The sequence below is a fragment of the Lipophrys pholis genome, assembly GCF_963383615.2.
Source record: "Lipophrys pholis genome assembly, chromosome: 14".
NCBI classification, from domain to species: domain Eukaryota; kingdom Metazoa; phylum Chordata; class Actinopteri; order Blenniiformes; family Blenniidae; genus Lipophrys; species Lipophrys pholis.
Window position 1 is genome coordinate 22,366,485 of NC_137633.1, and position 24,935 is coordinate 22,391,419.

General features: G+C 41.5%; 1 protein-coding gene across 2 annotated transcripts in view; it reads left to right on the forward strand.

Moving 5' to 3' along the window:
* Window positions 1–3,183: 3,183 nt before the first annotated feature.
* prkcha (protein kinase C, eta, a) overlaps window positions 3,184–24,935 on the forward strand; it is a 39,539-nt gene continuing 17,787 nt past the window's right edge. Inside the window, exons 1-9 of one of the 2 annotated variants that reach the window (XM_080480352.1) lie at window positions 3,184–3,768; window positions 11,411–11,474; window positions 14,117–14,264; window positions 14,401–14,435; window positions 14,518–14,600; window positions 15,269–15,401; window positions 15,492–15,625; window positions 15,711–15,842; window positions 17,559–17,732. In XM_080480352.1, the coding sequence (XP_080336478.1) occupies window positions 3,418–3,768; window positions 11,411–11,474; window positions 14,117–14,264; window positions 14,401–14,435; window positions 14,518–14,600; window positions 15,269–15,401; window positions 15,492–15,625; window positions 15,711–15,842; window positions 17,559–17,732 (1,254 nt within the window). In that variant the 5' untranslated portion in view covers window positions 3,184–3,417. Of the gene's footprint in view, window positions 3,769–10,350; window positions 10,561–11,410; window positions 11,475–14,116; window positions 14,265–14,400; window positions 14,436–14,517; window positions 14,601–15,268; window positions 15,402–15,491; window positions 15,626–15,710; window positions 15,843–17,558; window positions 17,733–24,935 lie in introns of those variants that run through there. The other variant, XM_080480353.1, reaches the window with a different exon arrangement.

Here is a 24,935-nt window from a genome sequence, read left to right on the forward strand (position 1 = left end):
GTTATTGTCACTCTCGATAAAATGTTCAGGTTACAGTTTATGGTTTCCCCTGTTTAATGTATTGTGGTTATAGGAGAGACCGGGATGGTTGTAACATGGGGAGAGTTATAACACCACCACTTCCACCAATTAGGGATAAGATAGGACTCATAGGACTCATAGGACTCAATTTTGAGGTATGAAAGTAATTTTTTTTGACCAAGATTATATTTTGTTTAGTACTTATATTATTGCACATAAAACTATATGTCTTACATTAGATTAAATTGTAGTTTCTCAGGCAAAATGTGATGCATGTTTCCGCTGCTAATTTCAAACCACTATGCTAATACAGCGAGCTAAACAATGGCAGACAGGGGTGGGGTGGGGTGAAACACATCTTTATAAAGTGTTACAACCGTCCTCTTACATAGAATTAATACCACTTTCTTGATTTTAATACTTTTACAGAATGCCTAGGCGGTGGAAAAGAAAGACTGACCAAGGTGTGCCTGCAAATGTTTTTAAAAAAGCATCTGATGAGGTCACAGAGAAGAGCAAGTCAGGCAGATCAGTGGCGAAGGCACATGGGATCTGCCATGGAACACTGAGCAGGTACTGCAAAACCCTGCAGAAGCTGAGAGACCAGGGCTCCAGTGATCTTCACAGTGTAGGTTACTGGAGAAGCAACAACGTTTTCTCTGAGGAGCAGAAGGAAATGTTGGCTGACTATTTGACTCAGGCCACAGACCTTTAATATGGATTTATGGATTATGGACTAAGCATATGCCAGGCTAGTCAGTAATATGACAGGTTAGACTGGAGAAGAATCGAATACTATCGTAGGTGCAAGATAGATTGAAAAACTGAAAAATTTAAAGTTTGAGAAGTCCAGCTCAAAAATTCAGTGAGTTACAAGTGCTGAAGCAAAAAGTGTTACAACCATCCACAGTCTCCCCTACTACCTGGAGAGGTTATGGTTAACAAAAAGATAATAGATCACAGTGGCCTTCGTTTGTGTTTTCTTGGAAAGAATTTTATGTGATCACTATAAGTGAGCCTCTAAACAATTGCACTGTCTTCCCTTCTGTTCTTTAAAATTTCAATTAACACAAAAAAGAAGAAAGAAAGAAAGAAAGAAAGAAAGAAAGAAAGAAAGAAAGAAAGAAAGAAAGAAAGAAAGAAAGAAAGAAAGAAAGAAAGAAAGAAAGAAAGAAAATGTAATTTACTATGACTGCCAGCAGAGGGTAGTATTTACCCATATTGACCCCAGTTGGGCTTCAGAGCCCCAATTCTCTTCTTCTACTTCTTTTCGCCAAGTTTAATGATGCATGTTCAATAAGCATGATACTTTAATTTACACTTGAAGACAAACTTTAAAATAAATTGACAGAACCTTGTGTTTGTTTTGTGCAGCATTCCAGTCTATTTGAACACATCATATTCTTTAAACTATCCAGAAATTCATGGTCATTCACTTTAGCAAAGGATTTAAATACATTTGATTGGAAATGGAGGATTAAAGGACTAAATCATTTTATTTAAATTGTTAGTGTTACAGATATTTTAACATTGAATTATAAACAAAGATTTTTTAAATCTAGTTTGGGCTCTAAAGTTCACTTCTGCTGTGAGGGAATCAGTGGCATAAATAAATAAATATATAAATAAATAAATAAATAAATAAATAAATAAATATATAAATAAATAAAGTTTATTTATTTATTTATTTATTTATTTATTTATTTATTTATTTATTTATGTATGTATTTATGTATTTATTACAAGACCCCATAATCCCGGCATTGCTTTCATCAGCATTAATTAATGTAATAATAATAATAATAATAATAATAATAATAATAATAATAATAATAATAATAATAATAATAATAATAATAATAATAATAATAATAATAAAGTTCTTCACATAAAATGTAAAATAATCTGTCTGACCCGTTAATTTCTTCATTGAGGCCTAATACTTAACAGCCAGTTATTTGTCAGGTAAAACTTTTCTTCATACAGAAATCATTCAATCTGCTGTCATAAAACAATTTAATTCAATTCAACTTTACATATATAGCACCAAACACCAAACACAACACAGCACAGGTGCTTTAAACAGAGAGAAACCCAACAAATTCACATGAAGCTTAAGCGACTGTAGAAAGGAAAAACTCCCTTTAACAGGAAGAAACCTTTGCAGAACCAGACCCTGAGGTGGCGGCTTTCAGCTATTCCAGTTGGGGTGAGGGGAGAAGAGAGAAAAGGAGAGAAAGGGAGAAGAGAGACAGACGGATTGGGGGAGGAATTAAATTTACTGGTGATGACTGATGTCACTCAGGCTACAGTATGAGGTAGGGCAGGGATGTCAAACATGTGGCCCGTGGCACAGAGCTGTCACAGAACTGTGACAGAACTGGCTCGCTAGAGGGTGCAATCCAGCCTGCATGATGATCTTCTCTCTAAAGTGTGGAAATGACTTTGAATAAAAGTACCAGCTCTTCTTTATTTGCTCACTGATTATCAGGTCAATCATCAAGTCAGGAAACCTACAGTGAATAAGCACTGAATGACACGGGCATTCTGAAGGATGCAGAAGTCGAAAGAAAAACCACAACTGACATTTTCAAGGTTTGAAGAGACACAAAGTTGTATTTATTAATGCATTTTTAGTTGCAAGAAAACATTTTGCACCAAGAGGCATTATAACAGTATAGCATGAGGATTTTAAACTAAAGCAATTCCATGTTGTGCATATTTTGTGAAAAGGTTGTTTGATGAAAGTAGTTTTCTTTATTTTAATTTTTTTTAAGAAAATTGGTTATTCTTTGCTCTAAAGGGAGAAATGTTGAGTTATTATCAATATAGTAATTAAATAAGTAAATAAGTATTAACACACTAATCATATAAGCTAATATGCATAATTTAGTGAGGAGTTATTGTGTCCAGCCCCAATCTGTATCAAAATACTGCACGTGATAAAACAGTAGATCGAGATTCATTTAATCAGCTACTTTGCTTAGGGAGTACTGGGTGGTGCATTGTGGGAAATGTAGTCCTAACACACATCTGTATGCACGTTGACTACAAATGAAACCACGTGACACACCGAACCTTTCTGTGTGTGTGTGTGTGTGTGTGTGTGTGTGTGTGTGTGTGTGTGTGTGTGTGTGTGTGTGTGTGTGTGTGTGTGTGTGTGTGTGCTATGCGGAACTTGTCCCTCCCCCTGCTCGGCATGGCTTGTTGTTGCTTCCTATTTACTTGAAGCAGGTTCACACCGAGTGTCTGAGTGTGAGGCGCGCTGACAGTAAGTGTGTGTGTGCGTGAGAGTGTGTGAGCAGCGTTTAGTGCTCTGACAGTGAGTGTGTGTCGGGACAGCTGAAGCTTCTGTAAAGTATTTCCCTCCATGTTGTGCGCCGCCCTGCGGGAGAGATGAAGTTTAACGGCTACCTGAAGCTGCGGATCGGGGAGGCGGTGGACCTGAAGCCCACCAGCTTCTCCCAGCGACACTCCGTCATCTTCCACAAGCCGGCCCCGGCTCTCGACCCCTACATCGTGGTCAAGGTGGACGAGTTCAAGATCGGACAGACGCACACCAAGCAGAAGACCAACCAGCCCACCTACAATGAGGAGTTCTGCCTCAACGTCAACGACGGCCGACACGTCGAGCTGGCCGTCTTCAACGACACTCCCATCGGATACGACGACTTCGTGGCCAACTGCATCATTCAGTTTGAGGACCTGATAGAGACCTCCAACACCGGGGAGACCTATGAGGGCTGGGTGAGTTTCCTCCTGGAGACTGATGCTGATGTCCTCCGATCCAGTGGTTCCAAAACAGGGGGGCTTGGCGCCCTGGGGGGGCCGCCAAAGTTTCATAGAGGGTCATGAAGAAATCTTGATTTGATGGGGTATAACATTTCTTTATGTATGGAAAAAATGTGACTGTATTCTATTCATTTATGTTGCAAAACTAAGTTCAGACGTTTACATTAAAAGTTTTTCATTTATTAGTCAAAGTTGCGTTTCCCCCGATTCCACGAAAACGGAGCGTTTAGGAAAAGCTCTGGAATCGACTGAGACAGAGTTGGAGCATTTTCGAAAAGTTGTAGTTTCCACGGAGACTGGGTGATTTGGAAAGGTTGCTGTTTCCAGCGTTTCCACAGAGATGGAGTCGTCTTGTTTTCAATTAGATCCACCTAAGCGGATTAAGCGTCTCTCAATCGGAAGATTCCCCATCTCCCTCTGTCTACACGTCAAAGTGTCCTTGAGCAAGACACCGAACCCCAAACTGCTCCCAGTGGATGGACTGAGCGCTTTGCATGGCAGCCGCCTCCATGTCAATGTGTGTGTGAACAGGTGAATGTGATTAGCAGTGTAAAGCAGTTCAAGCAGTGGAAACACACTATATAAGTGAAAAATATTTTCCTTTTGTTATTTTTTAAAAAGATACTATTTAAAAGTGTCTCCAATAGACACTATAGTCAGCTCGCTGCGAGAGGAACAATGGCGGTGCGTCAGGCTGAAAAGAAAGACGGCACTGATCATCTGTTAGCACGACGGACTCCAAATCCACTGTTGGGACCTCGTTCACAACGACGAATATGGTCTTGAATTTGATTCTAGAATACAGACTTTTAAACGTTTGTGTTTTGGTGAAATTACAACAGTTTTACCTTCTATTTATTGGTTTTTATCCAATTTTGTCAAAAACTTTACTATTGGTGTTTCTACCCACTTATTGGTAACGGTTAGTGAAGCACCCCGTTTGTTTTCCCCCAATTAATCAGATATCTGGTATTACACCACTGTACTGCAGCTGTTTACTGAACCTTAAAGTCTTTCAATTTTACATCCATCATATTTAGTTCTTGCAGAACTGTTGAAGTGTGGAAACACTGCGAAAACTGATGATTTGACGATTCTAATGGTGAATTAACACTCCCAGCTTCATTTATAGATTTCAGTAAAGGTTCTCTGTGTTTCCGTTCCACTGTTGGTATCTGAGACGCTTTGAACCAAGATTCACAAATAATTTTCCAAACTGTTCCGGATAAAATTGAATGAATGAAATACAAAACCTTTCAATATGTCACAGTGGTGCAAATAGTCTATTTGGACTTATTTGATTTTATGTACGTTCAAACTTTAGAAATACTTCTTTGGCTGATAATTATCCATCTTAATGCCAATAAAATGTGTAATGTGTGTATTCTCACATGGACAGACCAGAACGATATGGCTCAGTTGAAGTACGTCCTCTTCCAATCCCAGGGTAATCGGTTCGATTCCCCGCCTGCGGCGGTGTGTGTGAGCATGTTACATAGCAGCTGTCACCATTGGTGTGTGTGTGTGTGTGAATAATGGTGTGTGTGAATGTGACTCATCGGTTAAAGCGCATTGGAACTTTTGTAGTGATTAAACGTGTCGTGAACATTCTGTTACTAAACGACAAGAAAGCAGATTGAAGTGGAAAAGCTCGGCAGGTTTTAATAAGTGAATCCTCTGTTAAACGTGTGTGTGTGTGTGTGTGTGTGTGTGTGTGTGTGTGTGTGTGTGTGTGTGTGTGTGTGTGTGTGTGTGTGTGTGTGTGTGTGTGAACATTTCCTGAATACAGCCGTGTCATAAAGCTGGGGGAGTCTTTCACTGTCGGTGACTCTCCCTGAGAGCTTCACCTCCTTCTTGTCTGTACTTGAACGCTGCAGCCGACCACCAGTTGTTTTCACACTTGCGTGTGTCGAGCACCGGACAGGAACTCTGCATGTCTCGCTGCTCTCGGCTCAGAAGCTTCGCAGGTGGACTGAAACCACATGCCGGCGCACGCCGCGAGCGAGGTGTTAAACCGTCTAAGAAACATTTGTTAGTTCGCACCGCTGTGCAGAGACCAACACTCCGCCCCGGCCGTGACTGTACAGACGGCTGCTTATTAATAACTTCCACACTTCAACTTCCACACAGTTGTGAGGCGCTTAGAATGTCAGATAAAAGTCGACTGTTGTTTCAGCTCTTTTTACACTCACGACACTGAATTCTAGTTTGGCTTAAAACTATCACATTTTCTTGACTTCCAAGCCCAAATGATGACGCTTGAAACTCTCAAACTGGGTTGACTGTAGCCTGTATCACCACGGTGCCACTCTCATCGAGACTTCAGACTGGAATTCCCCCGACTGGAGACTTACTGTACTTTCATCCCTGCAGGGGCTTTAAGCGACTGCAGGTGTGAGTGAGTGAAACGTGACCCAGTCCAGGCCTGGGACAGCAGGACTTGTTGCCTACTGCCACCTCACTATCGTCTCACCTCCGTCTCGTATTGTTTTTATCCTCCTGAAACCAAACAGGATTCAAGTGTGACAGCAGGCTCCGTGTAGACGGCAGATAAAAGTGAGCATCAAATATTAGTGTGAAAGTACGAGGCGAGACCTTGAAGCCACTTCACCAGCAGAGCAGCAAATGTATTTCAGAATGGAAGTCAAGCAGAACCGTCTCGTCTCATGGATTGAGAGCGAAACTTAAAACGATTGACTCCAAACTCACCCTCACCTTTGTCTCACTCCAAGAAGTCTTGAATTATGTTGAGGAACGATATCGTTTGAAGAGATGTAATAAATGGCGTTTGTGTTTGCAGCCTACAACTGTTTTACCTTCATCATATTAGTTTTTAACCTTTTTTGTTTTAATTGAAATTATTGCAGTTTTTGGGGTTTTTTTAAGCTTAATTTCTATTAAATTGCAAAGATAAAACCCAAGTTTTTCTCTCATTACAAATCGTACTATGTACAGTACAGACCAAAAGTTTGGACACACCTTCTCATTCAAAGAGTTTTCTTTATTTTCATGACTATGAAAATTGTAGATTCACACTGAAGGCATCAAAACTATGAACTAACACATGTGGAATTATATACTTAACAAAAAAGTGTGAAACAACTGAAAACACGCCTTATATTCTAGGGTCTTCAAAGTAGCCACCTTTTGCTCTGATTACTGCTTCGCACACTCTTGGCATTCTCTTGATGAGCTTCAAGAGGTAGTCGCCTGAAATGGTCTTCCAACAGTCTTGAACGAGTTCCCAGAGATGCTTAGCACTTGTTGGCCCTTTTGCCTTCACTCTGCGGTCCAGCTCACCCCAAACCATCTCGATTGGGTTCAGGTCCGGTGACTGTGGAGGCCAGGTCATCTGGCGCAGCACCCCATCACTCTCCTTCTTGGTCAAATAGCCCTTACACAGCCTGGAGGTGTGTTTGGGGTCATTGTCCTGTTGAAAAATAAATGATGGTCCAACTAAACGCAAACCGGATGGAATAGCATGCTGCTGCAAGATGCTGTGGTAGCCATGCTGGTTCAGTATGCCTTCAATTTAGAATAAATCCCCAACAGTGTCACCAGCAAAGCACCCCCACACCATCACACCTCCTCCTCCATGCTTCACGGTGGGAACCAGGCATGTAGAGTCCATCCGTTCACCTTTTCTGCGTCGCACAAAGACACGGTGGTTGGAACCAAAGATCTCAAATTTGGACCCATCAGACCAAAGCACAGATTTCCACTGGTCTAATGTCCATTCCTTGTGTTCTTTAGCCCAAACAAGTCTCTTCTGCTTGTTGCCTGTCCTTAGCAGTGGTTTCCTAGCAGCTATTCTACCATGAAGGCCTGATTCACACAGTCTCCTCTGAACAGTTGTTCTAGAGATGTGTCTGCTGCTAGAACTCTGTGTGGCATTGACCTGGTCTCTAATCTGAGCTGCTGTTAACCTGCCATTTCTGAGGCTGGTGACTCGGATGAACTTATCCTCCGCAGCAGAGGTGACTCTTGGTCTTCCTTTCCTGGGGCGGTCCTCATGTGAGCCAGTTTCTTTGTAGCGCTTGATGGTTTTTGCGACTGCACTTGGGGACACTTTCAAAGTTTTCCCAATTTTTCGGACTGACTGACCTTCATTTCTTAAAGTAATGATGGCCACTCGTTTTTCTTTACTTAGCTGCTTTTTTCTTGCCATAATACCAATTCTAACAGTCTATTCAGTAGGACTATCAGCTGTGTATCCACCTGACTTCTGCACAACACAACTGATGGTCCCAACCCCATTTATAAGGGAAGAAATCCCACTTATTAAACCTGACAGGGCACACCTGGGAAGTGAAAACCCTTTCAGGTGACTACCTCTTGAAGCTCATCAAGAGAATGCAGAGTGTGTAATCAGAGCAGCAGTAATCAGAGCAAAAGGTGGCTACTTTGAAGAACCTAGAATATAAGGCGTATTTTCAGTTGTTTTACACTTTTTTGTTAAGTACATATTTCCACATGTGTTAATTCATAGTTTTGATGTCTTCAGTGTGAATCTACAATGTCAATAGTCATGAAAATAAAGAAAACTCTTTGAATGAGAAGGTGTGTCCAAACTTTTGGTATGTACTGTATATATACTTGTCTTATCTATATATTAGTACTGTGAATATTTGTACAGTGAAACTGTGGAACTCCACAGAGGACACAAGTTTACATATACATGTTTTAGGGGTAAAATGTACAGATGTTTGAAGCATAAGAGCTTTTCAAAACTCACAGCACAAATCAGCACTTCACTATTTGTCTTTTTAAAGATGATATCCATTCATTACCCCTTTTTGCTTTGTTTGTATTAGTCTCTGTGTCTGTTTATTGTACTTGTATACTTTTTTTTACACCAACAGCTCTTCAACAGTTAATGTCCTCAATTATATCTTTTTTTATTTATTTCCTTCGCCTTTATTTTCACCCTTGCGGGAACATCGTCGCAACTCAAGTCGGCCATGACGGCCTCCAGCACATAAATAAAACTCAAAAGTGTCTTGCACACATTTTCATTACGACCCTAAGCGCTGAGGGGAAGTGTGAAAGTAGAGCTCTGTCTGCAGTTTTAGAAGAAGTGACTCGTGTGTGTGTGTGTGTGTGTGTGTGTGTGTGTGTGTGTGTGTGTGTGTGTGTGTGTGTGTGTGTGTGTGTGTGTGTGTGTGTGTGTGTGTGTGTGTGTGTGTGTGTGTGTGTGTGTGTGTGTGTGTGTGTGTGTGTGTGTGTGTGTGTGTGTGTGTGGTTCAAGCCTCCGCAAACCCTCGCTGATGTTTATCAGTCTTTTCCCACCAGCTGATCACTGCTGGAGGGTTCACTCAGAGTTTTAAATATTCTTCCTCTGCAGGCTCACATCAACATATTTACCGTACATGAAAAGATGTTTCTCTGCACTGTCAGGGATTCTCCTCCCACTAAATCCCTCCCAGCTCACTGGAAGTCTTTGCTCACCGTCCTCGTCCAGCTGAGGCATCACCACATGACCATCAGGCGTGTTCCTGTCCCTCCCACCTGTTGACTCTGCTGCACATTTGTTTGACCTCTGATTCAGTTATTTGGAAGCTTTTTCTCATGCATTAAACCACCTTAATCTCTCTTAAAGTCATAAATGAAGCTGAAAGTGTGGCCTCTTTGTTTTCCTCTTAAGCCTAGTTAAGTGCTTTTTAAGGATGGACCGTTCATGAAGGAGGGATCTGATTGGCTACTGGTGTTCCCTTGTTTAAAGTCAATAGTTACGTTAAGTTATACCTCTTTCATTATATTATAATGAAGTTCAAACTTGTAAGCACTGTGAACAGGAGGCGTAGAACGAGACTTATTTGTGAAAGGATATATCTGTATGGGTTTTTTTACGGACACTCTTAGAGCTGCACAATATAGAGCAAATGTGTTGTTATAACATAAAGGCGTAATGCAATAAATTACTATTAAACACACCGTGCATTCAGAACATGCATATCAATATATTTGACCAATCAGATGCAAGTGCCTCAGCAGCCCTACTACCCGATCCCCCCCCCCCCCAGATTCGGCTAACTGTTTCCCCAATAAATCCCCCAAAATTGTTGGAAATGTTCCCATACAAAGCGGATGGGAGAGGCACCTTCGCAGAGCCGTTGCCAGGGAGACACTGAAATCAAAGGAGAGGCAGACACACAAAATTTGCTCTGGAAATTTCGAGTTGCAGATAATATCTTCTCTTCAGTTCTGAACATTAGTGTGTCTCGTGTGCTTTCCTCATATTCCACAGTCCGACTTCACATCATGTTCTTGTTTTTCTCCACTGAAGCTGATTTCGATTCTGTTGACTGTCGTCAAATAAAGACGGAGAACCGACTTGGTGGTTATGCACTCTTGAGTGTTCTGTCTCTTGAAGCTGGTTTTAAGCACAGATGCTTTTTCACACATGCATCATGATCAGATCTGCTGCGCCATTCGACCACAGCTCTGGTTGCACTGTGCGTTTCACATGCCCCCATGTTCACTATGAGATAAACATCCTCGCAAACAAAAGGGTTCAACAACAATCAGTCACGCTTTGTGTCTGAAGATGTGTCTCAGCAGACTTGGAAAAATGCGAGGTTACTCTTCGATTTGACTCTCTGGGGAATTTGAGTTATGAATGCATCGCTGCTTTTCAGTTCCAGAGGTAAACAAAGGGGAGAAATACCAGAGATAACACACAAAGAAGCAGTTTAATACTGGACTACTTGCCGTCTAGACTTCCATCCAGACTCAGGATATGATCAGGTAACCAAGATCAAAAGCAGAAGACGACCTAAGCGAGCTGAGGTGTACGTGCAGGATTTACACTGTATTTATGTTGCACATGCTCTTTTCTCTGTGAGTATTTTCCACTGTGGGTGTATGCGACACAAATAGATCACACTTTAGTGCAGTGGCAGAAGTTTCCATTCGGTGGTTGCTGCAGGAAGTTTCTTGCGCTGCGCTTCATGTCCACCTACAAAAAGGGCCTTCATTGGTGATGATATTTGAAGTAAAAAATAACTCTCAGCTCGGCATCACGTCACTACGATCGCTGCTGCAGGCCCAACCAGACAGACCTGCTCTGTGGCTTTCGTGCCGCGTTGCATGGATTCCTGACACATGATGTGCATGTACAAAGAATGTAAGAGTACTGAGAGGAAATTCATCAGTGAGCCTGAGCCTCATCTCATATGTGTCCTGTTGGGTCTGGGTATTGTGACACAGATTTGTTTTAAAGTAAAACAGCCTTCACATATATTTTCTTCACTGAACTCTTAAACATTTGTGGTGAAAGTAACGTTTTGCTTTGTATATTTTACTTAAGTTTACATGTTAACACCTGGATTTATTTAGATTTTATAGCTGTGTAATAGTCCAAAAATGTCAATTAATTGAGTGCTCAACTTTAAATATCTCCTAGTTCTTCCACATCACTGAGTGTTTTTCACAAGCTGATGGGGATAATATGTTGTATATGTACTTTTGTCTGTCATTGCAGTCGTATGGTAGAAGGTAAAAGTTGGAATTAAAGTCTGTTTTACACTTTAAGTGTATCGAAGTAATTGTGTGTGTGTGTGTGTGTGTGTGTGTGTGTATGTGTGTGTGTGCGCAGATGGACTTGGAGCCAGAAGGAAGGGTGTACGTCCAGATTACGCTCACCGGATCCTTCGTCGATGGTACGTCACTGAATGAATGATGTCAGCTCCCTTCGTCACCTGGCTTCACTTTTCTCGACTGACTGTAGTGATTGTGGTTTGTTACTCATTGACGTCTGTCTGCAGTGTTCCTTTAGAAAAAGGTGTGTGTGCAGATAGACATCAGTGTGTTGCAGGTATGCTTCTTCCATATGGTTTTCTCACGATGGGATTTCTCAGATATACTGAGGGTTTCTTCTAGAATCTAAAACAGACCTGAGAAACTGTCTTTATTTATTTGCTTTTGTATGTACAAACAGCTGTAAAACATCCAGTTATAGAAATAACAACAGTGTTATAGATTCACAGTGAACAAAACATCAGACTTTGACTTCAGTAAAATAATTTCTTTGGATGTTTGTTACATCACACAATGTGTCCATAACTGGAATGATTATTCTGGATTTATCCATTAAAAAAGTTTAAAGAGAGTAAATACCATATTTGTTTATAAAGTTCAGCAGGGTATCCATCAGGTCCTGGAGCTTTACCATCAGGCATGTGCTGGAGAGCTTCCTGCGGGTCTTCTACTGAGATGGAAGCTTCGTCTTTTAATTTCAGGAGGTCAACTGTGCTCAGAAAGTCTATTTCAGATTGTGAAGGGTCAATTTGTGAAGAGTAAAGTTTTTTTGTAAAATTCTCTGAAGGTATTGTTTATTTCTTGTGGGTTAAAAGTGATTTTTACCATTTTGAGTTTGGACTGAGGGGATTGTACATTTTTCTTTATTTCGTTTTAACTGATTGGCTACAAGTTTGCTGGATTTATTACCATGTTCAAAGTTCTCCCAGCGTAGTCTCTGCAGTTGAAATTGTGTTTTATGTTCAATTATTTTATTCAAGTCCGTTTTTAATTTCCTTAGTTCCATTAATAGGCGGTCGTCTTTGGCGGCAGCATGAGCTGTCTCCATGGTTTTGATTTTATCTTCCAGTTCTTTCTCCTTTATTTTTTCCCTTTTGGTCTTGTATGAGGAGTATGAGATGATTTTGCCTCTCATGACAACTTTAGCCGTCTCCCAGAGGACACAGGGAGAGACACCAGGCAGGTCATTTATTTCTAAAAAGATTGGCCATTGTTTTTTAAAGAATGTGACGAAGTCTGGATCCTTGAGCAGTGACGTGTTAAATCTCCATTGTCTGATAGGAGGGGTGATTGTTCTATTAGTGACTGTCATAGTGACGGGTGCATGATCACTAATAGTAATGGGGTGAATCTGTGTGTCCGAGGTGTCTTTAATCACTGATTTACTCACCAAAAAGTAATCTAACCGTGAATAAGATTGGTGCACTGCTGAGTAGAAGGTGTACTCTATAAGAGTGGGATGGGAGGTGCGCCAGGCGTCGCAAAGGCCATAGTCACTCATGTACTGCCTGCTGCACTTTACAAAGAATGTTTTTAATATCACATGGTTCTAGCAGGGAGGCAGAGTAATCTGTGGACAGATCATTAACCCTTCACATGAAGACATGCAGGCCCAAGAAGAACATGCAAATTACACACACAGCAGGGCCGCTGTACCACCGTGACACTCCAGCTTACTGAGGAATGTAGAGAGAAATCTGAAGCCAATTAGAGCTGCATGTTATGAGCTAATGTATGAACTGATGTACATGATGTTGATGTAGTTGTGCTTCTAAATCGCATTTCTCTTGATACAGTTAACTCTGACTTTCGTGTTATCATTCCTTATCATTACATTTTTTTAATTCATTTCACGAGCAGGAATTAAAACCTGTTGCTTATTATCACCTGACTTATGAAGTCTCTCCTGTTTGAGTCCAGGCTTTCTGTGTGGAGTTTGCATGTTCTCCCTCAGGGTGCGTCTGTTTCCTCCATGGATGGAATCCGTTTTAAAAAAGCTACTTTGTGTTTATAGAAACTGGAGTGTTTTTGTTGGGTATTTTTGGCTCCTTGCTTGAAACTCACTGCATCAAGCAAGGAGCCAAAATAAACACATTTTCCTTGATTTCGAGCTTCGCATGAACTAAAACATTAATCTCTTCGCCTGCTAAATGATCCGGGATCTTCAGTCGTTAGCGTGCGACTCCGCCTGCCCGTCGGGCTGGAGCAGGCACTGCATGGTGGGGGTGGAGGGGGGGGGGGGGGGGGGGGGGGGGGGTCTTGTTAGCTGGAAACAGCTGCCTGCTATGGATGAAAAACTACACTGAAAGAGCAATGAAACGGAACCAAACCGTTAAAGTTCTGCTGCCTGTCGGGTAAAGCAGATGTAAACTCGTCAAACCTTGTCAAGCCTCGTCTTTATGTTGTCGGCCCAGCCAGTTACAGTCGGCGAACGCTTTAGTTTGCCTTTTTCCCAGCATGTTTGGATAAAAAAACAAATAATCAAAAGGGTCAAACTACACAGTGTTCCATTAAAGCACATTTTTGGAACAGAACTTGGCGTAATGCAGGTGTATTATAATGATAAAGTAGGCTATATTGTAAATACAGAAGTTCAACAGATGCAACAGCTGCAGACGTAGATCTTGAGACTTACTCAATATTTGTAATAAAAAAAAACATCCAACTGGCATTAGATGATCATTAAAAATGTTATCGTATCAGTGGAGTCTCATCCTCCCCCAGTTCTCAATAATTCCCAGCAGAACTTCTCCGTTTCCACCAGGCGATGCCATCGTGAAGGAGTACAAGCAGCTCACGAGGAAACGGCAGCGTGCGGTGAAACGGAAGATCCACCAGGTCAACGGACACAAGTTCATGTCCACCTTCCTCCGTCAGCCCACCTTCTGTTTCCACTGCCGGGAGTTCATCTGGTGAGAGGATCACTCTCTGTGTGTGTGTGTGTGTGTGTGTGTGTGTGTGTGTGTGTGTGTGTGTGTGTGTGTGTGTGTGTGTGTGTGTGTGTGTGCGTCGTAAACTAGGTCTGATGCCTCTCCCACTCTTTTATAGGGGGGTGTTTGGAAAACAGGGCTACCAGTGTCAATGTGAGCAGACTTTTTTCTCTCCTCCATTGTTGCCAAAACATCCAAGCTTGAGTTGTGAGTTTGACGTTGTGTTTGTCCTCAGTGTGTACCTGTGTCGTTCACAAACGATGCCACCAGCAGGTTGTTACAGAGTGTCCACACAAGAAGAAGGCTGAGAGAGAAGAGGTAACAGCACATCGGTCCGTTTTTACTGAGAAGTTATGAGAGAAATTATGGTTTTCTTTTTCATCTTGTAATTGAGGATTAACAGAAATAGTCACCCCCTCCTACACACAGACACACACCTCACTTGCAGGTTCCTGTTTTCTGAGCCAGTCACTGAACCAGAACATTTGATCTGGTGAAGAAACAGTCCTAAGCAGCTTGTTTAGCCTCTTCCTGCCCCTCTCTGCTGCACTGCATCGGGGCCTGCAGGTGCTACAGTTTCATAAAAAGTTTGGAACCATCACCTCAGTCTCCTCAGCTGGAGAAAATGACTTTAACCTTTCCTCGTCAAGGCTTTTAAATTCACAAGGCAACAGTTTATTGCTTGAAGAGCTGGCATTGAACCTATACATTATGAATCAGGTGGTCTTAATGTTTAGGCTCATCCGTCTAAGCTGCGTTTGCATTTTTATGTTTCTATAGATACTTCTATGCTCGTTTTAGTGGTCAGATATGACAGGTCAGCTTTGTTGTATATTTTGCTGAAAGTAAGTTTCTCTTCCTTGAGTCGAAGCAGAAATGACCAAAATAGAAATGCGTCACTCAAGTTTTTTATAGTGATGTCACTGTTGGACCTGCTCTTACAAAGACAACAACAGTGTTTGTTTCCACTGTGTGGTCTCTCTCAGGAGCCCACACCCCAAGGCTTTAGCATCAACGTCCCTCACAAGTTCAACATCCACAACTACAAGTCGCCCACTTTCTGTGACCACTGCGGCTCGCTGCTATGGGGGATCGTCCGCCAGGGGCTGCACTGTAAAAGTATGACTCCCGGAATGGCCTCAAGTTATGACATCCAGGTGTCATAACGTCGTCTCTGAGTCTTTCTGTCTGTGTGATTCCTCCTTTCAGTCTGCAAAATGAACGTCCACATCCGCTGTAAAGGCAACGTGGCCCCGAGCTGCGGGGTGAACAGCGTGGAGCTGGCCAACAAGCTGGCGGAGATGGGCCTGCAGGCCGAGGGGCTGGCCAAACGAAACTCGGTGGTACGGGGCCAGACGTTTACACTCAGTGAGTGTGAGTTCTGTTTGTAGTGTGACTGTAATCAGTCCACTGTGTTTCCACTGACAGCTGAAAAACACCGAGCCGAGCAGGGCGCCGTCCGACAGGCGGCAGAGAGTGGACCCCCAGCAGCAGACCCCCCGACTGGGAATATCAGACTTCACCTTCCTTCAGGTGCTGGGCAAGGGCAGCTTTGGAAAGGTAACCACCTACTGTCTGTTAGTCCACTGAGCGCTTTTCTCTCTGTATTTTCTCATAGAGTTCCAGTCCCTTTGTGTCTGTCTTTCAAATTCTATTCTTTCTAGATATATGTTTCTATCAGGTTCTCGTCTTTGCCTATGTATCCTTTTCCCCTGATCTCGCTCTTTGTATATTTCTATGGCGCAGTAGTTTATTCCTCGGTGTCCATCTAGTCTCTTTCTATGTACAATGAAGAAAAACACAAACTATAGTTTTTTTCTACCATTTTTCATGAGCTGAACTCAAAAGAGTGAAGACTTTTTCTATGTACATAAAATACCCATTTCTCTTTTATTGTGGCAAGGCTAAATCCTGCTGTTTAATCGGCTTCTTGATCCTCCACCTGTGAGGCGGATGGATTATCTCGGCCATGCAGAAGTGCTCGCTAACACACATTTGTGAACAATATTTGAGAGAAATAGACCTTTTGTGTACACAGAAAAAGTCTTAGATCTTTGAGTTCAGCTCATGAAAACAAAAAGTGTTTTGTTTATATTGTTGTTCAGTGTCTCTCGTCTCTTTCTATTGATTTATATTCCCTCTCATATATATAATTCTATTGACTCTCGTCATATATTTCTGTCGAGTTCTCGACTCCATGATGCTTTAGTCTCTATATGCATATTTCTATGAAGCTCTATTCTCTTTCTATTGAACTCCATTCTCTCCATTGGTTGGTGGTGGTCGGAGGGGCGCAGTTCGGCAGCCTTGCTTTTGTCGGTCTACCCCAGGGCAGCTGTGACTACATACGTAGTTTATCACCACCGAGTATGGAGTGAATGAATAATGCAATGTCAGCGCTTTGAGTCTCCTAGAATAAAGCGCGATATGAGGCTCATGCATTATTATTAATATATCTGTTTGTATATTTCTATCAAGATTTAGTGCGACTATATAACTATTTATGTCGGGCTCTAGTCTCTCTATATTTATGTTTTTACGTTTTATATTGCTCTCCCTGAAGTATATTTCTATGAGTGTTTCTCTCTCTTGCTCTCTCTCTCTCTCTTTCTCTCTCTCTCTCTCTCTGTTTCAGAAGGAATCAGAAATATTTGATGGTTGATGTGAGATTAAATGTTGTATTAAGTATTGAGTGATTTTACATTTACCAGAAGTCTAGTTTACAAAGTTTAAAAAAGAAGACTTTAGAAAAGATTCTCTATGTTTTCATTTTCCAACCGTATAGAGGCAAGAAAAGGGAAGTGAGCGCTTTTAAATGTTTCCACTGGGAGTCAGAGTTTCTTGTAGGTTGCACTTCTCAGCAGAATGTGTTGGAGTGAATCAACCGTACATTGTTTTGGTCTATTTTTAATGTTTTCATTGTGTGTGTTTGAAAAAGGACCTGAGCTCCTCAGCAGACGTAAGTGCTACTAGAGTTAGAATCATCCTCCCACACACTAACACCGGTGATGAGACGGGGTTTCTTTCTCAATAAGAAAACATCACTCTCTTCTGGAAGTTTCCAACGAGTACCTGCACAATCCACAAGCCTTCTGGGAAAATATTTGTCTGTTCAGTTAGTTATTAAATGCTTCTTTCACCACAGTGACTGTTTTGGTGTGTGTTTGTAATCATGAGCACTGTTTGCATGTTTATAGATCATATCTCATGACAACCACGAAACTCTCCTATGTTTCCATGTAACTGTAGCTCCGCTGCGTTCGTCCTGTGTTCCAGGTGATGTTGGCGAGACTAAACAGCAACGAGCGAGTGTTTGCCATCAAGGTGTTGAAGAAGGACATCATTCTGCAGGACGACGACGTGGAGTGCACCATGACGGAGAAGAGGGTTCTGTATCTGGCTCGCGATCATCCCTACCTCACACAGTTATACTGCTGCTTCCAGACCTCGGTGAGCACACGGTGTAACACGCTGCCTTCGTCTGCACCAATAACACCTTCAGTTTGAACTGATTAGAAATCTGAGTCCCATGAAGGCATACAGAGGCCTGCACAAAGCTAAAGGGTAAAATTCGGTGATGCTGCCATGAAAGAGGGCGACCTCGTTGCTATCAAACTGGCCTCAAAGCCGTGCTGTCAGGGTGATACTGTAAAAACACCCTTAATGCAACAGCTATAGGAGAAGTATTTTGCACCAGAAGGTTTCATTAAAATTGACTTTATCTTGAGGTTTTAGTCATTTTCACTAGTAATTGCGCCACAACAAAGAAAAACTTTAAATTTACAGGTTATTGTTCCGTTATTTTAACAGTCTGATCCACTTAAGATTAAATTGAAATGTGTTTGACACCCCTGATTTAAACAACGAACAAAACAAAACAAAAACCCAACCCTAAATGACCTTAAAGGTGTGACGGCTGCAGACCTTATATAAAGACTTAATTCAAACTAAAGCATATAAAAAGCACAAGAGTTCAGTTTAATCTTAACAGTAAGATCTTATGACGTGAAAAGCAAAACTAGAAATTACTGCCTGTGTAGCCTGAGAGCTGAAAGCAACTTTTAACCTGTAAACATATGTTTATCGGTTTTTACATTAACAAACTATGTATAAAACATGTTACAACCAATACTATTCAATGCAATGTATTTTTTGATTTGAAAAGAGGTCGTGTTTGTAGAAAAGAATATTATCATTGTTTTTATTGTTATGTTGTATGCTTCACAATAAAAACATTAAAACAAACTATGTATAAAACCATATAACAAACCCATCCCTAGTGGAGCATATGATTGCTTAAAAAGACAAAAAGGGCAAAACATAAATGAAATAAAACAATATTTATAAGCATGCATAAATTTGCAGATAAGATGTGCTAAAGTTGAGAGGATATAGACAATTGAACTGATTACAGGCCTAATGAACAGTCTTCAAAATGACACGCACAAAATGAAAAGAATAAAACAAAATATATTGACGACTAAATTGACATTTTCTCACACTGACAAATTAATCAGCCTCATATTTCCGAAGCTTCCTCAAGATCACCATTCCTGGGAAAGTCTAAAAATATCTCCACAAATATCAGCAAACTCTGCAGGCGTCTTTCTCACTATATAGGTACATTGCTCAAGAGCTAAACTTGTTTGTAATTCCTTCAACCAGCGTCCAAGAGAGGAGCCACCCACATTCTTCCAACAGAGCGTCTTGCCTGTAACAAACATCGATCGACCGTTACCGTTTCTCTCCCAGACAGAGTGCAATTATCAGTGAAAATACCCAACAAGCACCGTTTGGAGCTTAAGATTATTGGGCATGAAGTGACTTGTGAAAGGAAGCCTACCACTGATCCCCAAGACTTTTGATTCTCAACACATTCCCACAAGCAGTGATATAGAGTCCCTCTGTGTTCTGCATGGCGACTTTTAACCTAATGAAATGAACCATTTTCTATAAAAAATATTAATTCAGGATGATTTTACCAAAGTTACACAGATTCATCATTTATTCTCCTACTCCTTCTACTGCAGGAGTACTAAATGGAGTCATGTAAAACAGCAAAACATGTTTAACCTTTAAAATGAAGAGAACACAGCTCATAAAGTTTCATATATTTTTTTCTTTCTGTGCTTCCACACATTTTGTCTTAAGTTGTATTTCTGAAGCTTTATAGGTGTTATTTAAAAGAAGAGATATTGAATCAAACATTAGCAGGTTTTTTAGCCATTTTTATGGGATTTTGTTGAAGATTTAGCCTTTTTAGATTATTTAATTTTTCATTATAACCTTTTTAGTACTTTTTTAGCATTTTAAGTCAGTTTAGGGATTTTTTTTGTCGTTGTTATTGTATTGGGATTATTTCCTTTGTAGCTGTTTTCCTGCCATCACCAATATAGCTGTTTATCCTTTGTAACTTTTCTTGTGGTTTTTTTTTCTTTTAGCCCGTTTAGCCATTCCTCAACAAGATATGTGTCCATCTGAAAATGAGTCTGGTGTGTGAATAAATTAAAGATAATGTAAAAATGTTAAATACAATGTTGTGGGAGCTTCAGATAGACTGCAGACAGGCTGAGGAGCCACAAAGAGCTGCAGACTTCTGCTCAACGTTTGGTGTTATTTGTGGTTTTATTCCATGAACATCTCTAAACGCGTTACTTAGTAATGTGTTACTCTCATATGTAGTAACGCGTTACTCGTTACTATTTCGAAACCAGTAATCAGATTAAAGTTACTTCTCCAAGTCACTGTGCGTTACTATTGTAGCGTCCAGCAGGACGAGTTTCTTCTCTTTAAAGCCGTTTTCTTCTTAAACAGAACCAGGCCTCTGCTTTGTTCTCCTGCAAACGAACACCCACATACAAACAGGCAGTTTCCGCACTGTGCTCTGCAAGCTCACCTGACCCGCCCCCTTCTCCTCTCTCAGCCAATCACAGGTTCAAGTAACACAAAATAATTGGAACTAACAAACATTATCAATAAACCTTATCGTTGCATCAAGAAAACAACAGCAGAGACGTTACGCTATTTCAATAATTTTCCTTAGTAAAAAGATATATTGGCTTTTCAATCAATCAATCAATGAAAGACTTCATTTCTCCCTGGGGTGCAATTAAATGGTTGCTAAGAGCAGGTAGTACAAATACTCTCGGTTACTCTGACGTCAGCGATGACAGCCGCTACTGCAGCACAGAGCGCTGCGGGAGAATTGAATCGAGAGTTTTCTCGAGTTAAACTAGAGATTTATCAAACTCAGGATGGTAAAATCATAGCCGAGGATGAATTACTGAATTTCATCGTGATCAAAATGCGAACTTTGAGCCATGATGATTTTATATCGCTGGCTACAAGCAGCTTCAGCTCCGAACGGATTGAGTCTTCCAAAGCGGTCCTGTCAGAGCTGCTCCCACACAACAAACGATGGGTAACGGACAGGGGACAAAAAAGGACATTAACAATATTAAGCTGTGCCTGCAAGTGCTCAATGAGTGTGGTGAAGATATACCAAGATTTGTCGCGCATTTCCTGGATGAATTACCTCCCGTCTCATTTGATCACATCGACGTATCTGCGCTCCTCGGGGGAATGCAGAAGATTAATGCCGACATCAACCACTTGAAAACAACCATGAACACTCAGGTCTGTGAAACTTTGCAAGTGGGTTCTGCTGCCCTCGACAACCGACTGACTGCTGTGGAGAATATGGAGAAGACCTCACGTCCGGGCGTTCAGTCCTCAGCTGACACCCGCTTCTCAGCTGTGAATATACCGGACCCTGTGACTAGTGTATCGGGCCCCTGCTTGAGCATGGCGGACAAGTCACTGATCCCGGATCCTACTGTCCTCTGCACCTCATTCGGAGTTAATGGCTGGAGCGCTGCAAAGGCCTGGTGAGACGCCTGGTAACCAACCAGCCCAGCCCGCGGACTCAGCATGGAGACGGGCACAGCCTCAAGCATGGAGCATTGGTGGTGAAGGAGGGACGCCGAATGAAACATGTCCCCGAGACCTCTGCCCGTCGTCACCCTACACCTGGCAAGGCAAAAACTCTAGCTGGGTCATTTGTCCGACGCTATTATGAGCCTCGCCGCCCCAGAGGAGCAGTCGGAGGCCCGTCTAAACCCGAGGAGGCCTCCTGCTCTCAACATGCTGGGCTGCTGCCCGGTGGTGATGCTGGGGGGTTCGCTGCATCTGAGGAGGAGACCAGGGTGACCACCAGCTGCTCGGCAGGGAGCCATCAGGATCGATAATGCGGATCGTCTCATACAACACTCGTGGTCTGCGAGTAGGTGACACTGCTGCTGAGAGATCAAGACGTCTGCTGGTGGACACACTGCTTGACGAGTGTGACATTTTGTGAAATCAAGAAACCTGGATGGCCAAACAAGATCTGGACAAATTGAATACCTACACAAGGACTTCCATGGTGCTGGGGAGTCCACGACTGATGTAGGTTGTAGGTTGTAGGTAGGATAGCTGGTGGCGTGGCCATATTGTGGAACATTTATTTTGACCCAGAGGTGAAAGTGGTGCGTCTAAACGGTGACTGGGCCATCGGGCTAGAGTCTAATTATAATGACAAGAAATTTTGTGTTATAAATATTTATACACCGTATGAATCTTATGAGTATGAGGATAATTTTTTATATCGGTTCGCTCTCATTCAATCCTTTATAGAGGACAATTGCTCTTCATGTGTCTATGTCATGGGTGATTTTAATGCTGACGTGGCAGATAGTAAATCTTTATTTGCACGACACCTACAGCAATTTTGTAATGATTCTAAACTTATTCTGTCTAGTACAGCTCTGCTGACTGAAAAAAGTTTTACCTGGGTAAGTGCAGCGTGCCACACTACATCCTGGCTCGACCACATTGTGACCACCCCTGATGCACATGACTCACTGGAAAGTATAGAGATATGCTCTGGACCTGCCACATACCATCACATTCTGATTGCTGTTCTGTTTAATGTTGAGAATGTCCCCCTGCTGGCAAAAAAATAATAATACTGGTCACTTAAATAAACTGGACTGGTCAAGGCTGAGCAATGATGATATGATTGGATACTCTCTGCTAACAGACAGCTCTCTAAATAATATTGTTTTCCCTAAAGAGGCCCTAATGTGCTCAGATACAAACTGTAAGGCTGTGCATCATGCTGAGAATCTCTGTGACGTGTATGATATTGTGGAATGTCTTAATGCCTCCATTGAACAGTTTCACAAAAGCAAATATAAGATAACCCAACATCAGATCTGGGTGGAATGAGTTGGTGGCTGAGAGACGTGCTGCTGCTGGAGAGGTCTTTAGACTCTGGGCAGAGGCAGGCAGACCTCAACAGGGGGCGCTATCAAATAATAAAAAGCTCACAGGTGCTAGATTTAAATGTGCATTTCATCTCATTAAGAAATTAAATGAAAACACACCGGGAGCAGATCCGCTTGCACAAAAGCTTCAGAATAACAATCTCACTGATTTCTGGGAAGAGGTCAAGGAATAATGAATAATAATAATAAGACTGCTGCTTTTTGATATTGAGGCTGTTAGCAGCCGAGGTATGGCTGGAGCACTACTACAACCTTATCCATTGTGTTAAAAGTAACAATCACTTTTGATCATGATCATGTTGGTCGCTCTAAAGACTAGGGCAGCAGATGTTTCTGATGCTATTAACATGTTGGAGAATGATAAAGAATGTGGTTTGGATTGCATTACTGCAGAACATCTGAAATACTCCAGCTATAGACTCAGTCCTCTGCTCGCCATGTGCTTTACTGGTTTCTTGATTCCTAACGCTGTTGTGTCAGTAATGTTACTACCTGTGCTTAAAGACAAGGCTGGTAAACTGAACAGTATAGACAATTATCGACCTGTTGCACTGGCCAGTGTCTTGTCGAAGGTACTGGAGAAAATCCTGCTAACAAGTTAGAAATGTATGTCCTTACCACTGACAACCAGCTTGGCTTCAAAAGAAAACATGGTACCGACCTTTGTATTTATGCTCTCAAAGAGATTGTATCTAAGTACACAAGTTTTAATTCCACAGTATTCTTATGTTTTATTGATGCATCTAAGGCTTTTGATAGGATTAATCATGAAAAACTGTTTATGAAATTGCTGGACGGAGGTGTCCCTACACTTTTAGTGAGAATGTTAGTGTTCTGGTATGCCCATCAAGCTTTTAACGTTTAATGGGATAATGCTTTATCTGCTCCATTTTATGTGAGCAATGGAGTAAGACAAGGGGGAATACTATCTCCTGTTTTATTTAATGTCTATATGGATGACCTATCAGATCTGTTGAATGGCTCTAACACGGGTTGTCTGGTGGGCTGTACCATTGTTAATCATATCATGTATGCAGATGACCTGGTTCCACTGAGCCCTTATTGTGCTGGGCTGCAGCAGATGCTGTAGGTGTGCTCTCAGTATGGCAGCGATCATGACATCAAATATAATGCTAAGAAAAGCCACACAATGATAGTGAGAAGCACGGGGGACAAGAAATCAAGTTTCCAACCTTTTATCTGAGTAGCAGTCCTCTTGATGCTTGTGAGGAAATTAAATACCGAGGCCATGTCTTATCTGATGACTGGAGGGATGATAAAGACGTCTATCGGCAGCGTTGTAAAATATACGCTCAGGCTAACATGCTGATTAAGAACCAGATTTGGTCAAGTGTTCACTGTTCAGGGCTTACCTGACGTCACACCGCTGCTTTATGGTCCAACTACAGGAACCTGAGCATGCAGAGGCTCTAAGTAGCCTATAATGATGCTCTGAGGCTGCTGCTCCGAGTTCCAAGAAGGCATAGTGCCAGTCAATTGTTCGTGTTCCCTGGTCTGCCAAGGCACGACTAAGACAGCTGATGTTCCGCTTTATGTGTCGACTGGACGAGTCTAAGAACCAAAATTGTGGAAGCTCTGGTCAGCCCATTGAAAAGCTGCTATAGATTTTCCTCTAAACTTAGAAGACATTGGTAAAAGAGTCTGTATTCATTTTAACATGCACAGTTTTTTGTATGATATTTGTGTCATAGTGCATTTTTATTATCATTATTATTTTCTCTCTCTCTCTTTTATTTATGTACTTGTATGTTTTTTTATATGGACCTGTGTCTGCAATAAAGATTTATATAATTAAGTAAACAAACATATAGATAAATAGTGCAACAACAGGCTACAACTACATCACGGGGTAAATAAATTCCAGTAACAGTAAAAATAATAAAACCGTGAGTCAGGTATAAATACAACAAAGAAAGAAGGTCAAAGGTTAAAATATGTATAAACTTGGTGCAGGTGGCAGTGATCACAGAGTTTTTTCATTTTCATGTTGAGACAATGGGGGGTGTTGTCGGCAGCTGCTGAAAGTAACTAAAAAGTGACTTGTAATCTAGCTTAGTTGCTTTACTGATTACTTGTTTTTTAAAGTAGTTAAGTTACTTTTTAAAGGAGTAACTAGTAATCACAAATCGGATTACCTTTTCAAGGTAACTGTGGCAACACTGATCTCTAAACCCAGCCCCAATCACCCTTCATTTAGTGTGAAACATTCCGTTTGTTCAGGTTTTTCTGTGCAGTTGCATATATTGGCCAGCAGGCGGCAGCAGCTTCTCACACCTCAGTGTGAGACTTTAAAGAAAGGAGTGAC